This window comes from Puntigrus tetrazona, chromosome 24 (assembly GCF_018831695.1).
Source record: "Puntigrus tetrazona isolate hp1 chromosome 24, ASM1883169v1, whole genome shotgun sequence".
Classification (NCBI taxonomy): Eukaryota; Metazoa; Chordata; class Actinopteri; order Cypriniformes; family Cyprinidae; genus Puntigrus; species Puntigrus tetrazona.
In genome coordinates this window covers 19076439-19090596 of record NC_056722.1, presented here as the reverse complement: position 1 = coordinate 19090596, position 14158 = coordinate 19076439, and the positions used below count along the sequence as shown (strand labels likewise).

Here is a 14158-nt window from a genome sequence, read left to right as displayed (position 1 = left end):
ATACTTCTAAAACAAAGCATGCTTTTTTTGATGAGACAAGAACAAAATACCTTTTTTCTAACTGCATCTTTAAAGTCATATGGAAAGATACAGTCGTTGGGCTTGCTCACCACTGCAACAGTAAATAATTAGTTATACAAGTTAAAAACAAGCTGTGACATGAATAAATGTTTGTCATGACACATACTCATATTTATCGGTGTATGAGGGAAAAGCCCATGATATATAACTCATAGATATATGAAATATACTGTATGAAGGAATTTCTTCTTACTCAAATGACCTGAATATAAGGGCAAAAACAATACAGATTTGTGCTTTGTTTTGAGGGATTTAACTCTGGAACTCACCACAGAAATGGGTCTGGAAAGGGGGCCGTGGTGGAGCTTTGTCCAAAGCAAATTTATGATGAATGAGGGCAGCAAGAGAAACAATCTGCTCAAGACAAGACACAAGCAAATGAAGTGATAATGAAGTCATTTAAAGGCATACTGTAGCTAAGCTATGACTTAATGGTGAATGCAGACAGGTCAGAGATATCAGACCCAGATTTTACCTCATTCTGGTGGGTCTTTGGGTTCTGCACAGTCTTGAGGCTTATAGACATGACAACCAGAGGAGGCGGCGACAGGTCTTTAACTACTGAGATCAGGTCAATCTTCTGGGCGACAGACTCCACCTTAGACCAGCTAATAGGCTGGTTGCTCAACTCTAAAGGGCACAGTAAAAGTGGACACTGTCTAAAAGCTGGCATGATTAAAGCATCTGGACAATCATGACGTTTTACCGAAAACACAAGACAATGGTATGTTATTATATTTTCTGAAGTTAGACTCACGAGGGGTCTTCACATCAAGCCAACAAGGTCCCCGGATCTTCCTGTTAAGGAGGAAGTGTTCTAAACTAGAGGTGTTGGTTCCAAACACATGGGAAAATGTAGAACCTTTCAGCTCAGATGGCAAAGGAGGAAGTTCAGCCTACAGAAACACATCACAAAAAATGTTTTCCATTGCAGTAAGTTTCTCTAAAACAGACAGCACTGTTTTGAGTGTATAAGTAAAAGATGCCTACTCACAGAGTATTTGACTTCAAGGTACTCGCACTGTGAGGGTATATCTGGGATTTCAAAGGCATAGTCCTTTGTCACTGGCTGTTGGAACAGGAGAAGCACAGTTTATAACTTCATATTTGTGGCACCAATGTCACAGAAAACAGAAATGATGGATATTAGCAATTACCTTGGACTTAAACTTCATGATTTTGAACTTCTCAGACAGACTGTTAAACTCCTGATACACATCCATCATTCCTACTGGAGTGTCTGTCTGCTCGCCAGTTGCCAGATTCACTTTCTAAACACAGTTTAAAAAAAACGAATTAAAAGGTGCATTAAAGGTTATGTATATGCACATAAACTAAAAGGGGGTATTACATGTTCTCTGGGAAGGAGATACAATGTCCTCTCAATGTTTTTCACAGCAACACAACAACTGACATGTGCTTTTGCTGACTCAATCCAGACTTTTCCAAACAGGTAGACCACACCTGCAGAGGAATTCACAAATAATATGTACAACACCACTTTTATGGTTATCAAATCATTGCAATTATTGAGGAATAAGAAGGAAAACTTGAAGCGATTGTATAAACATCAATTAGGGGTCACAACAAAATACAATTAGAATTGATTTGTATTCACATGTATTATGCAAAATCAAGGAGGAGAGGTTCACCAGGTTGGTTGTACTGGTCTTCAAAAGCATCCAACCAGTAGAAGCGGAAGACCATATCTCCGTCAGGTCCCTCCACAAGTGGTAGTTGGCTGGAGTCCACCTGCACTTCCACAGGAGCCTCGATAGGTTCCCCCTCCTCAATCTTTTCCCAGCCCATGCCACCACCTAGTCTGGATCTGAGGAGCACAAATTAGATGGTTATGGCAGAAAACAACCTTCTCTGAAAAAGGTCTGCAACACTTTGTAGAAAGACTGCCACACTGATGCAAATATAGACTTTTTTTATTCAAAGCATTAATTTTTCAGACATACATTAACATCTCATCCTGTGGCTCAGTCTTGAGCTCCACTTTAACAGTGGATGTGGTCTCAAGCTCCGCCTTCACGTTCACTGGCTCTTCCTCAACATTCTCTGCTTCCATGGGCTCATCAAAGTCCATCTCATCAAACTCAATGGTCTCTTCTAAACACAAATTTAAATTAACATTAAAAACAACACATTTTCTAAGAAATTGCACCCAAAGTGTGCAGAAAGGAAGGAAAGCAGATATGCCTTTGGGCTCCTCTGCCTTGGGCTTCATCATCTGTTTAGCAGTTGGTTTACTAGACTGAATGTGAGCAGAAGCCCTGGATGAAGGGTCAGCTGGAGGAACCGGCGTCACCACAGGTCTGGGCTTCGACATTTGAGCTCCAGGTGACTCCTGAAAGATAAACAATGGGGTTTTAATAGTGACAGTTTTTGCTAATCAACACCACCTAAAAAAAGGAGAGGAAATTAATATATCTTCCTATGTACACTACTTTTCAAAAGATAAAGTTTCAGATTCTCACAATCAAAAATACAGCAAAAAAAATATTACTCAGTTTGTACTGACTACCTTTGGCACCTGTGGTTGAATTGAAAATGGATTCATAGGGGACCCCAGGGCTTTCTTCTTCTTCAAAGTAATGATTGGTGGTGGAGTGAGCAAAACTGGTTTCTGTGAAACATTCAAATGATCATGAGGTCATATAACTGCAAAACTGATATATTGTAATTAGTATTCCCAAATTATTTTCAGCATCAAAGTTTTTGTTTACATAATACATTAATAAATATACACAGTACACATTTGTGTGTGTGTGTGTGTGTGTATATATATATATATATATATATATATATATATATATATATACACACACACACACACACACACATATATATATATATATATGCAAACACATGCATGTATATATTGAAGAACAATTTTGATTCTTATATTAATTATTTATATTGTAAAATATAAGTACATAAATATAAATGTATACACAAATATTTTCAAAATATATATTGTATGTGTGTAATTATATACACAAATATACAAAGTACACATTCATATCGTAAGTAAAGAAAAATTTGTATTTTGTGCGTAATCACTACTAATCATTTGACAGCAATTGTAATACAAACACTGCGGTTAAAAGATGCCTGAATTAAAAGTAGACAGCTAATGATTTGATAAAAAAGTCATAAACATTCACCTCAGAATGCAGGTCCTGCAGAATATCTCCCAGCAGATCATCTTGAGACAAATCCACATGTTTCTATAATGCAAATTATATTATATCTCATTACAGATGGTAAATAATGACATTCCTTCATATTTAAGTATAGGTTCATTTAAATCATCTTTGAATTAAACATTTACATAAAGGCCTACTTTAAGCAAAAATATCAAACTGGAAACAAAGTTGTAAAGTCACTCATACCTCAGCAGGTTTTTTCACATTGCTATTCATGAACATGCTTTTAATGCTGTTGGGTTTGCTGACAGACACTTTTTTCACGTTCTTTTTCGAATCCCCTCCCTTTCCACCCTGTTTACCTGTTTACAGTTAAATACACAGCAGAAAAAATGGTGAAGACAATTCAGGGAAAATGCTTATTTCAAACTGACAAAAAAAAGAAAAACATACTTTTAGAGTCCCTCTCCAATGCGTCCTCATCCAAATCTTCGACAAAAATTTCTCTGCCATCCTCCACGTACCCTGTCCCATCTGTCAAAGACAACTGACATTTAGCTGGTGTCTATTTAAGAACTGAGGTCAAAAGTAGTATGAAAATGTGACAGACCATCATCAATGATCCAATCATCATCCTGTCTCTCCCGCACCATTTTCGAGTACTGCTCTTCATCCACCTCCTCATAGACGCTGGTGAACTCCTCCACCTGAACACAACACAATGTCAAAGCACTGGAACAACCCCGAAGACTTGTATTTTGAGAAAAGACCAAAAGCTGGCATGCAACTCACCTTGTATTTCACCTTCTCTCCCTTCTTGGCTCGTTTAAGTTGCTCTAAAGCCGACTTGCGTCCCACTTTCTCTTTTTTCTCCCTCCTGGAACGGGAAGTGGCAATGCCACATGTGTCGGACGTGTCTATAGGACAAAAAAAATGTGCTTCAGTAAAATCAAACTGCATTAAGTTTAAACATCCTATATAGAAAACTGTAAAATGACAAGCCTAAAGTTATATATGAAATTAAAATGAATAGAAGATTATAAACAAACACTCAATTTTTCCAGCAAAAGCTATTATAACATACACTGTGTTATATTATTATAAATAGACAAAAAATATATATTATTATAAACACTAATTATTGCTTTAATTTCTATTAGAAACATAAATATTATAAAATAATGATATAGCTTTTACTGGCATATATACAAATATATTTCTAGAAAAAATTCTATAAAATTATTATTTTGAAACCCAAACAATAAACCCCAGACTCTATTGTTATTATTGTAATAATTTAGAAGGCACAAAGTACACATTGTTAAGCGTATTTATTAGAAATCAATTTAAAACGAGCCTGTAGTGAATACAGGAACTAGTTAAATACAGGAAATTGTTACAAACAGATCATTTAAATAAGTAACGTTATTTATATGTCAGCTATAAAAGAGTAACGTTTCTAAAGTGAATGTCATTGTGAATGTCATTGCTGGCACATCATATTCAATTTACATTTAAAGACTGAATTATTCAACAACCGCATACTACATATGTTTTTATAGAAATAAAAGCATATTTTAAAGATTTGTGCAGGTATATCAGTTTACTATCTTTCATATTATATTATCGCCGTCGGTACAGGCATCCAATAAGTTGCCTGTCTGAAGTAATTGCATGAATATTCTGCAAACTAATAAACACCGAACACTGTAAACACGCTCACCACAGTCTCCACCGTCCATGTCTTTATCAGGATTTGAGACAGGAGCCATTTACATAAATTAGTGCCTGATATAAGGTACAACTTCTGTCGTCGTCTTCAAAAACGCCGAGCCACAACAACAGATTCCGCGCCAAAGCGCCTTCCCGGGGAAACTCGAGCAGCGGATATGACGACATCAGCAGACGTCCAACCCGAACTAGTTCAATGACTAGTTCTAAGTTGCTTAGAAAAACCTGATTCACTTGGTATTTAGACCAAATATTACTGTGAGAAGGTGTGAGACTTTGTTTTTTGTATTGTTTTGTTATTACATTTAGAAATAATTTTATTTGTATAACTATAAAATAATTCTGCATTTCTAATATAACATGTTATTCATCAAGGTGTATATTTTTGCATGCAGTAGTCAAAAAAAGGGAACATATTTTTATTAGCTTTTCTTTTGACACAAAGTGGCACTAAAGCACCTGACTAACATAACCATTATAACACGCAAAACACAACCGTTTAACACGACAGTAAAAACAAATGTGAATAAGAACTGAGTCTTAACTAAATAACATGAAGTAATACTAAATAATAACAACACTAAATAGCATCGAACAATTATACAGTCGTGTCCATGTAAAAAATACATTTTTACAATACGTTGATGTTAATTTGTACAAATTAAATAATCCCAACATATTTCGATAGAAATGGTAAATAATAATATACATTTAATATTTGATCGTGCGCATCGATGTAAGGCTCCACCTCTTTAAAACACGCACGTTCAATTCATCAAAGATTCATATATTCTCGAAGTGAATCGCTGAACCGTGTTTGGTTGAATCGTATCTCTGAACACTCAAGGTAGTTTCTGGCAAACGGCCATTTTTATCGTTTCTAAAAACAAAAGCTTCGACTCTGGTGGGACTCGAACCCACAACCTTTGAATGACCTCACTCATCAATCTAGAAGTCCAATGCGCTATCCATTGCGCCACAGAGCCGATGGGACGTCCCGCAACTACGTCGGTACTCCTTCCTACTTCCGAAGTTTTAGTAGACTATTTATCGTGTCATAATAATGCATTGACGCTATTACATGAAAATATTATCGTCTATCTAAAACTTTACGATTAAAACGATTTACATTTTTATTATATGCTTACATTTTCCGTCTTTTTTATTTTGTGAGTAAGTGCGCAGGTCTTTTATTTTGAAATTAAGTACTTCCGCTTTCAACAACACATGTGGGGAAACCACGTTGTGTCATTAGAACCAAAATGGCTTCGTGCAGCGTAGAAGACGTGCTCGCTAAAGCCGAAAGAGAAGAGGCTGAAAGGCTAAAAGGTATTACAGTAAGCAAAGATTTAGACCTTGAATTTGACCCCGGTAATTTGCTTGCGTTTGATAAGAACCGGATAGACACTCGGGATTTTAAAGACAACAAACGGGAAGACTTTCTGCGCTCACTGGCGAGAGATAACACTCAACTCCTCATCAACGAGTTATGGAAACTTCCAACAGAAAGAGTTGAAGAAGTCATCGTCGCCAAGCTACCAGATCCAAGCACTCTATTACCCAGGGAAAAGCCTGCTCCAAAACCAAAGCCTCCTACAAAATGGGAACAGTTTGCCAAGTTGAAAGGCATTCAGAAGAAAAAGAAGACCAACTTGGTCTGGGATGAAGTGCATAAGGAATGGAAGAGGCGATGGGGATACAAACGTGCCAAGGATGACACCAAGGAGTGGTTGATCGAGGTCCCAGTGACCGCAGATCCCAACGAGGACCAGTTTGCTAAGAGGAATAAAGCCAAGAAGGAGCGAGTGGCCAGGAATGAGTACAACAGACTCAAGAACATCGCCCGAGCTCAGAAGGTCAAGGTGCCGGGCATGGGACTCGCTCCCACCTCTCAGCAGTCTAAAGCGGAGCTGGCACAAGCTGTCAACATCGCCAAGAGATCCACGGCCTCTGTTGGTAAGTTCCAGGAGAACCTGCCCAAGGAGAAAACGCCTAAAAATACTGGGAAAAGGAGAAAGTTCCAGCCTCTTATTGGTGACTTTAGTAGTGAGAAACAAAAACAGCTGGATTTACTGAAGGTGATGGACAGTAAGAAGCCACGACTTGACATCACCAAAGCTGTGAATAAGCAAATGAGGGAAGAGGATATGGAATCGAGGCAAAAGAGAAAGAAAGACTTTGGAAAGAAGGGACGGAGGGGAAATATGGCTGGTAAAGGAAAAGGAAAGGCTGGTGGAAAGGGAAAGGGTCCCAAAGGCAAAGGACGGAAACCTCAAATGAAGCAAGGAAAGCGATAAAATCAGCAGTGTGCATTGCTTATATATTGTAAAATTCTCTCTATATATTGTATACACTATTTTGACCTGGCAGGTGACACATACAGCCATAACTTTCAGTGCTTTGGTGCTGATTTGATTCTGTACAATACGTGGTTAAAACATGGACGAAGTGCTGGGCTGAAATAATTGGGACTCTGTTTTCTACGTAAATGTTTGATTTAATATTGACACCTGCTATTCATATTCACGGTTTCACAATAAATTCAAATCATCTCTGATGTGTAGTCTGTTCTTGGTTAATTTATTTTTGGAAGTGCCTAGTGCCTAAAGAAATCCAAAAATTAAAAACGTACTCTGCCTAATGTGAGCTGCAATACAATAATAAAAATAATTTAGCTTGAAAAAGGTGTTTTTAAATTACTACCTGCTAACGTTACCTTTATGTATAAATATTTGCATTTTGTATTATAAGATAGGAAATTGAAGTACTTAGTGTTAATATAAAAGTGTAAATATAATACGATATATTTGTGTGATGCTTTATTTGTTGCATTTATTAATTTCTTGCACATTTTCGTTATTTTTTCCACGTGGATTAAATTGTATTAATATGAGGCAGTTGTTATTGAAGAGTGCTGCCACCTGGTGGTACGTTTATGTAATGCATGTTTGATTAATCTAATAGTGTACTAAAAGAAGATAAAAAATAAATACTAATAAATGTGCTACAGCGACGTCCCATATAACCATGCGTTATTTGACCATGTTAACTGAAACGTTTGTTTGGATTTGTCATTCGTGATAGATTATAGTCAAGTGTGTTACTATAACGATGTAGTAATTTAACGTGAATTAAATGACCTTAAATACTCTCAACCCATCCGCCGAGTGAGAAACAAGACACCATATGTTGAAAATATCGATGCGTCTGCAGAGTGGCTCTTTCTAAACAAATTAATGACCAGTCCTTGAGTTGATGGATGGTGTTTGACCACCGACACCACCTCAGATCAGATGGGGGGGCTTTGGGCGGGGAAGTGCCCATCTGTTGACTGCTGTCAGGTTTGTTAAGCATCATTAATCAAACAATACTAATGCCCCACGCCAATGGACAGAAATATAGGGCACACTTTATGCCAAAATCAATTAGCGGTGCTGTGCTGAGAACGCAGGGCGTTTACTGATACACCGTGTGAGATTAAGAAAACACAAATGTAATAACGGGCTCAAAACCACCAGTTGATAATATATATGGCATCTATCTATTTAGCACTCTGTACTTAAAATACAGTGCATCTCGCAAACACGCAGAACGCGATGGCACATTCATATGACATTTTGAAGGTCTTTGTTGGTTTTAATTTGCAAAGTAACCTTCACAATTGAATTGTCCTTTATTCTGAGAAATTCGTAAACTTTCCACTAGATGGCGGTAACACACAGCGACGATCTGACGCTCCGTGCGACGTCATTGGCGTTAGGCACGAGGTGGTACGCGCGCGAGTTAGTGACGACGACAAACACGTGTGAGCCGCGAAATCATTCATCAGGTTGAATTTTTGATTCATGCGTCATCTGAAAGTCAAATAAATAAGATTTCCATTTGATGCATGGTTTGTTATGATCAGACAATATTTGCTGAGATACAATTATTTGAAAATCTGGAATCTGGGGGGGGCAAAAAATAATAAAAAAATAAGCAAATCACCTTTAAAGTTGTCCGAATGATGTTCTTAGCTATGCATATTCAAAACTTAACTAAACAAGGGTTAGGTTTTGATATATCTACGGTGGGAAAATTACAAAATACCTTCATGGAACATGATCTTAACGTTCTAATGATCTTTTGGGAAAAAAATCAGTAATTGTGTATTGTTGGTTATTGCTACCTATAAACATATGCTACTTATGGTTTTGTGGTCCAGTGTCAGTGACACAAAATCAACATTTCATACACTATATTCCTTCAGCGGCACATTTGTTATACAAAGTGGAACATTTTAGGACAGCACAAAAAAATAAGCTGATTGTCTGTGATTTAGCTTTTGTTTATATTTCTAGAAGGATGAGGCTTACGACAGCTTAGTTCAAACCAGGCCGGGACTATAGTGATCCTGGGGGAGGGAATGGGGTGAGTTTGTCATCATACATAATGAGTCTGCAAATTACAGATCTTTACGCCCGTCAACCCCCAGCGACACACACAGGCAGCTGCTCCCCCTCCCAGCATCACACTCCCTAAACAGGTGGCTCATAGCTCATTAGCTAACAATGCACACAGATAGAACACCAGGACTGATCAATTCTTACACAATGAACCCTCCCCGGTGGCTTGTATGAATTTTATATACACTGCCAAGTTTGGAATAATTAAGATTTTTTTTATGTTTTGTTGAAAAAAGTGTCTTTCTTCACACCAAGTCTGCCATTATTTAATGAAAAATGCAGCTTAAAAATAGTATTGTAAAATATTATTACCATTTAAAAGACCTATTTTCTGTTGTTAATTTATTTTAAAATGAAATGTATTCCTTAGATGGCAAAGCTGTATTTTCTGCAGCTATACCTAAATGTCATATATAATAATTTGAATGTCCAATTACTGATGCTGAAAATTATTTGTAAGCATAGCATATATATATATATATATATATATATATATATATATATATATATATATTTATCAGCAAAAACTGTATTAAATAGTGTAGTCACACATTAATCACATCCAAAATAAGTTTCCCGTTATATAATGTGTTTGTAATGTGCTTATTTATTATGTGAATATTAAAACACACATACATTATTATATTATATTTATTTTCTTATATTCAATATTATATTATTAAATATATATTAGAAATGATAGAAATATATATTAAATATATTCAATATATATAAACATGACATATTTCTCTTTTATATATATCAACGCATGTGTTTGTATGTATATACATAATGCATTGCACAATATACACAAATATATGAAGAAAAGCTTTTATTTTGGATGTGATTAATGCGCGATTAATCGTTTGAAGCACTAGTATCAAATCATCGTATTAGAATGATTTTAAAAGCTTCACGTGAAACTGATACTGGAGTAATGACTTAGACAGCTTTGTCTTGCTGGAATAATTATTCAAGTATTCAAATATATTAAAAACATTAAATACATTATAATAGAAAACAGGTCTGCTTTACTGTAAGTTACTGTTTTTGCTTCAGTTGTATTCAAATAAATGCAGCTTTATAAGAGAATTCTTAAAAGACGTCTAAAATCTTAATTATTCCGATCTTTTAAACGGTAGTGTATAAATTGAGCAGGAAACATGTTTATATACAGTTCTTAATTCAATAGAAGGCCTTTTCATGCCATTTCTCAACCAATAAAACAATGCTGCCAGTGCAATTTCACACGTTTCACCAGCGTGAATTCCTATGTGGTGACTCTCTGGGTTCGCGGGGCTTGTGTAGACCCTGTTTTGAGCGGTCAAGGTGTGGCAGATTAAACCTCGCTGTGGTCCTTTGATTGGTGATGGTCCTGGACCAGTGCTGAACAGCCTGTCACTTGTCTCCCCTCGTCAAAGCCCTGGAATCTGGGTCATCGGGAATAAACAGGGCCTTTGTGCTTGTTGTTTCCTCTTTGTGTTCCCCAGCAGAGGCAGGCTACAAGTCCCCTGGGGGAGGGACGATAGGGAGGAGGGCGCTTTCCTGGCGCTCAGACGCGAGGCCCAGGCACACAGCTCTCCCAGCTTGCTCCGTCCAGAGGATTTTGTTCAAGCACTGAAGGAATAGCCACCTTCAGAGGGCCACCAATGGGGCTTTTGAGGCTGAATGAATGACTCTTCCTTTATAACAGGCATAGGGGAAGTAATACAGTAACTATTTTAAATTGGGTATGCGTATTTTTAGCTAATTATTAACCCTGTGATACTATATTAGGGGAGACTGGCATTTTCCTCCAGAATTCAAAGACTGCATGTATATGTGCCAAAGGTTACAGCGCTATATTTATTTTGCATTTAGACCGAATTAAAGGGTTAGTTTACACAAAAATTTAAATAACGTGTTTTTTACCTCCAAAGCATCCTAGGTGTATGTGACTTCAGATGAATCCAGTCAGAATTATATACAAAATTGTCCTGGCCCCTCTAAGCCTTTCAATTCATCTGAATGAAGAAAATCATATACACCTAGGATGCTTTGAAGGTGAGTGAAAACACAGGCTAATTGGATTTTTTTGGGTGAACTAACCACTAACCCTTTGAGCTTAATATTTAATATTTTGTTAAGAAATCATAATGGTATAAGTTGTAACATTCATAACATTCATAATAAATGCACACCTCAGTCAGTTTATTACTAATAATACTATCAGATTGTAGTAATATTATTAAAACAAAGTCTAAGGGGTACATTATATTTTTTTAATTAATTAAAACGCTAAATATTTAAATTATATATAGAATTAAAGTTTATTAAATATTAAGGATATAGTCTTTCAATTAGGGCAGGTATTTTTCAATGCATAAATAGAGTAATAATTGTACTTGACGTCTCATGGTCCTGGTCAAATTACCAGGGTCAAATACTTTTAATATTATTAACATTTTAATAATTTATATGGTTAATATATTTAAGTCAGTCATATGATCCAAACACTTTGATTAAAAATATTATATAAATAATAATAATATTAATATAATAAAGATAATTAGGTCTAAAATCAAAGTCATCATAACATTAGACACTCCAATTGTCTTTGTTTAAGTACACTTTTTTATATAATAGCTATTTTTTTATAACAAGCTCCTATTTCTATGCATGGGTTAATTTGTATATGCTTTTGTGTTAAATTCAAAAGTTAAAAAAAAAAAAACGTTTTTTCTTTCTTTGTTGCTGTTCAGTGGCACAGAAAAAGTCTGATCAATAAACATGTCAAACTTGTCAACCACTAACATGTATTTAATGTAACAACAATAATTATCTTCCCATGGACCAATCTGGCCACTTTTCTAAGAACAGCCGCCAATCCAATCCCTGTACTTTAGTTTGAAATGAATCGCTCATCATGCACGCCATATATTAAAAGATTAACTTTTTGATATTCTGTTTTCTTTAAAACAGCCCCAGTAACTGACCTCTCTGACTTTTTAGTTTAATAAGATGCCTTGGCCATCTGCTACACTTGGCTTACTGGTCACAGTGATTTCAGCTTTCTCCTGGAGCCTTCTGCAGGGCTCTTACAGAACCTTATTAACCCTAATCCACTGCTGTAGTGACTGTTGATGTCATATCGATGGGCTACTCCACTACAGATCCTTCAACACAAAGAAGCATGTATATACAGTCAGTCAGTCAGTGTGTGTAGTCTTCATCTTGCAGCATATGTGGCGTGCAGCTCACCTGAGGACAGCTGTTAGTCAAGACTTAAATTTGCCCCACCCATAGAACACAGTGTCCATAACCACCATCACATTCACCAGGTGCCTCCTCATCAGGACAGCCCTTTCAAACAAGAAAAATCTGTCTTAGACCGGTTTTTGTGTTGCATCTTGTTTCATTAGCTCTGCCCATAAAATAATACTAATAACAAAGTGACTTTTATTCTGACAATTGCATTGCATCATAATTTTGAGTTGTATTGTAATTCTGAGTTGTCAGTATTGTTAAAATTTGCAGTTTGTGATGTGCACCAAACCACTTACCATGCTGTGCATGTATGCTATAGTAGAATTCCAGTGAAAAGTCAAAATTGCAAGATGTGAAAAATAAAAAAACTGAATTGTGAGATATAGAGTTGCAATTCTGACATAAGACTGAACTGTGAGAAATTTTGGAGAAAAAAATTTAACATTCTGAGAAACTAACATCAACACTTAAAGAAAATAGTTGGAATTATCAGTTAAGCCTATAAACTCAATTCTGGAGGGAAAAAATAACTATGAGATGAAGCTCAAAATTGTGAGGTATACATTTTGTAATAAACCAAAAGAAATAATATTTCAACATGTTAACTCAAAATAATGAGATATAACATGTGAATTGTGAGAAATAAAAGAATTGTACAACTATTTTTATCTTTATTTTCTGACATGAACAGGATTCCATACTAAACTGTGTGCGCAGCAGAATCCTTAATACTTACACTGTATATGAAGCGCAGCACACTATAGGCCTCTGTTTGAGTTTGGCGGTAGGGCCCCTTTTGCTCTTGAAACTCAAAAATCAGCCACCTAAATGAGCTTATTTATAGTTCAAGCTCCTACTACAGTATAGCTATGTGCCTGGCCGGCTCAGTGTCCAAACTCTCAGCAGTAAGCCAGTCATAACCAGTGGAAAGACTGACCTATATTAATAGGCACCTTTGGCAGTGGAACACCACGCCTGGGTTTCCCGCCTGAACTGTGGGTGCCTGCCAGATGACTGGGTCTGTCACTGCTGCGATAGCCTACCATCTGCTGTCTACTGCACACAATGGCAGGCAATGTGCACACAGACCCAAGGGAGGGGCTTCACGGGATGGCTCTGTACCACATGCTGCACTGGGACACCTCTAAACACACACATGCAAAGTGTGCATGGTGCTATTCCCACTCATTAGATTAAATTAGAACATTATTACAAATACATTTTAGAAAATGTAGAGTGACCAGTATTCATTTACAGTGGTGTGCAGTTTCAGTCGTGTCAGACAGTAAAAATACTAACTTAGCTTAGAAGGACCTAGTCAGCACAATTTTTTTCATCATTTACTCATATGGTTTTAAACTTGTATGCCTTTTTTCCCCCTCTGTGGTAGATATTTAAAGAAATGTTTATGTTCTTTCGTCCATAAAATGAATAACCAAATCTGTTTACTAACATTATTCAGAAGACGTCTGGGCAAGAGAGGAGTAAAATGTAGCAATT

The 14158-nt window shown here is 36.5% G+C and overlaps 2 protein-coding genes and 1 non-coding gene across 3 annotated transcripts in view; 1 reads left to right on the top strand and 2 right to left on the bottom strand.

Annotated features, from left to right (window-relative positions):
* The window catches only part of pola1 (polymerase (DNA directed), alpha 1), a 44896-nt gene extending 39772 nt beyond the window's left edge, over window positions 1-5124 (bottom strand). Inside the window, exons 1-17 of the mRNA XM_043226914.1 lie at window positions 4960-5124; window positions 4029-4153; window positions 3847-3943; window positions 3690-3770; window positions 3483-3598; window positions 3255-3317; window positions 2612-2713; window positions 2287-2434; window positions 2046-2196; window positions 1734-1909; window positions 1433-1545; window positions 1239-1352; window positions 1076-1150; window positions 839-977; window positions 557-711; window positions 351-435; window positions 51-112 (exon numbers count right to left, since the gene is read on the bottom strand). Of these exons, the coding sequence (XP_043082849.1) occupies window positions 51-112; window positions 351-435; window positions 557-711; window positions 839-977; window positions 1076-1150; window positions 1239-1352; window positions 1433-1545; window positions 1734-1909; window positions 2046-2196; window positions 2287-2434; window positions 2612-2713; window positions 3255-3317; window positions 3483-3598; window positions 3690-3770; window positions 3847-3943; window positions 4029-4153; window positions 4960-5008 (1851 nt within the window). The 5' untranslated portion in view covers window positions 5009-5124. The remainder of the gene's footprint in view (window positions 1-50; window positions 113-350; window positions 436-556; window positions 712-838; window positions 978-1075; window positions 1151-1238; window positions 1353-1432; window positions 1546-1733; window positions 1910-2045; window positions 2197-2286; window positions 2435-2611; window positions 2714-3254; window positions 3318-3482; window positions 3599-3689; window positions 3771-3846; window positions 3944-4028; window positions 4154-4959) is intronic.
* A 739-nt stretch (window positions 5125-5863) lies between these two features.
* Window positions 5864-5953, bottom strand: trnar-ucu. The gene is given in 2 exon segments: window positions 5864-5899; window positions 5917-5953. It is a non-coding gene; the product is annotated as a tRNA-Arg (tRNA).
* Window positions 5954-6205: 252 nt separating this feature from the next.
* On the top strand, window positions 6206-7524 carry rrs1 (ribosome biogenesis regulator 1 homolog). Its single transcript, XM_043227100.1, has one exon. It carries the CDS (start codon window positions 6230-6232, stop codon window positions 7262-7264), a length of 1035 nt encoding a protein of 344 aa, XP_043083035.1. The 5' UTR covers window positions 6206-6229; the 3' UTR covers window positions 7265-7524.
* Window positions 7525-14158: the final 6634 nt, after the last annotated feature.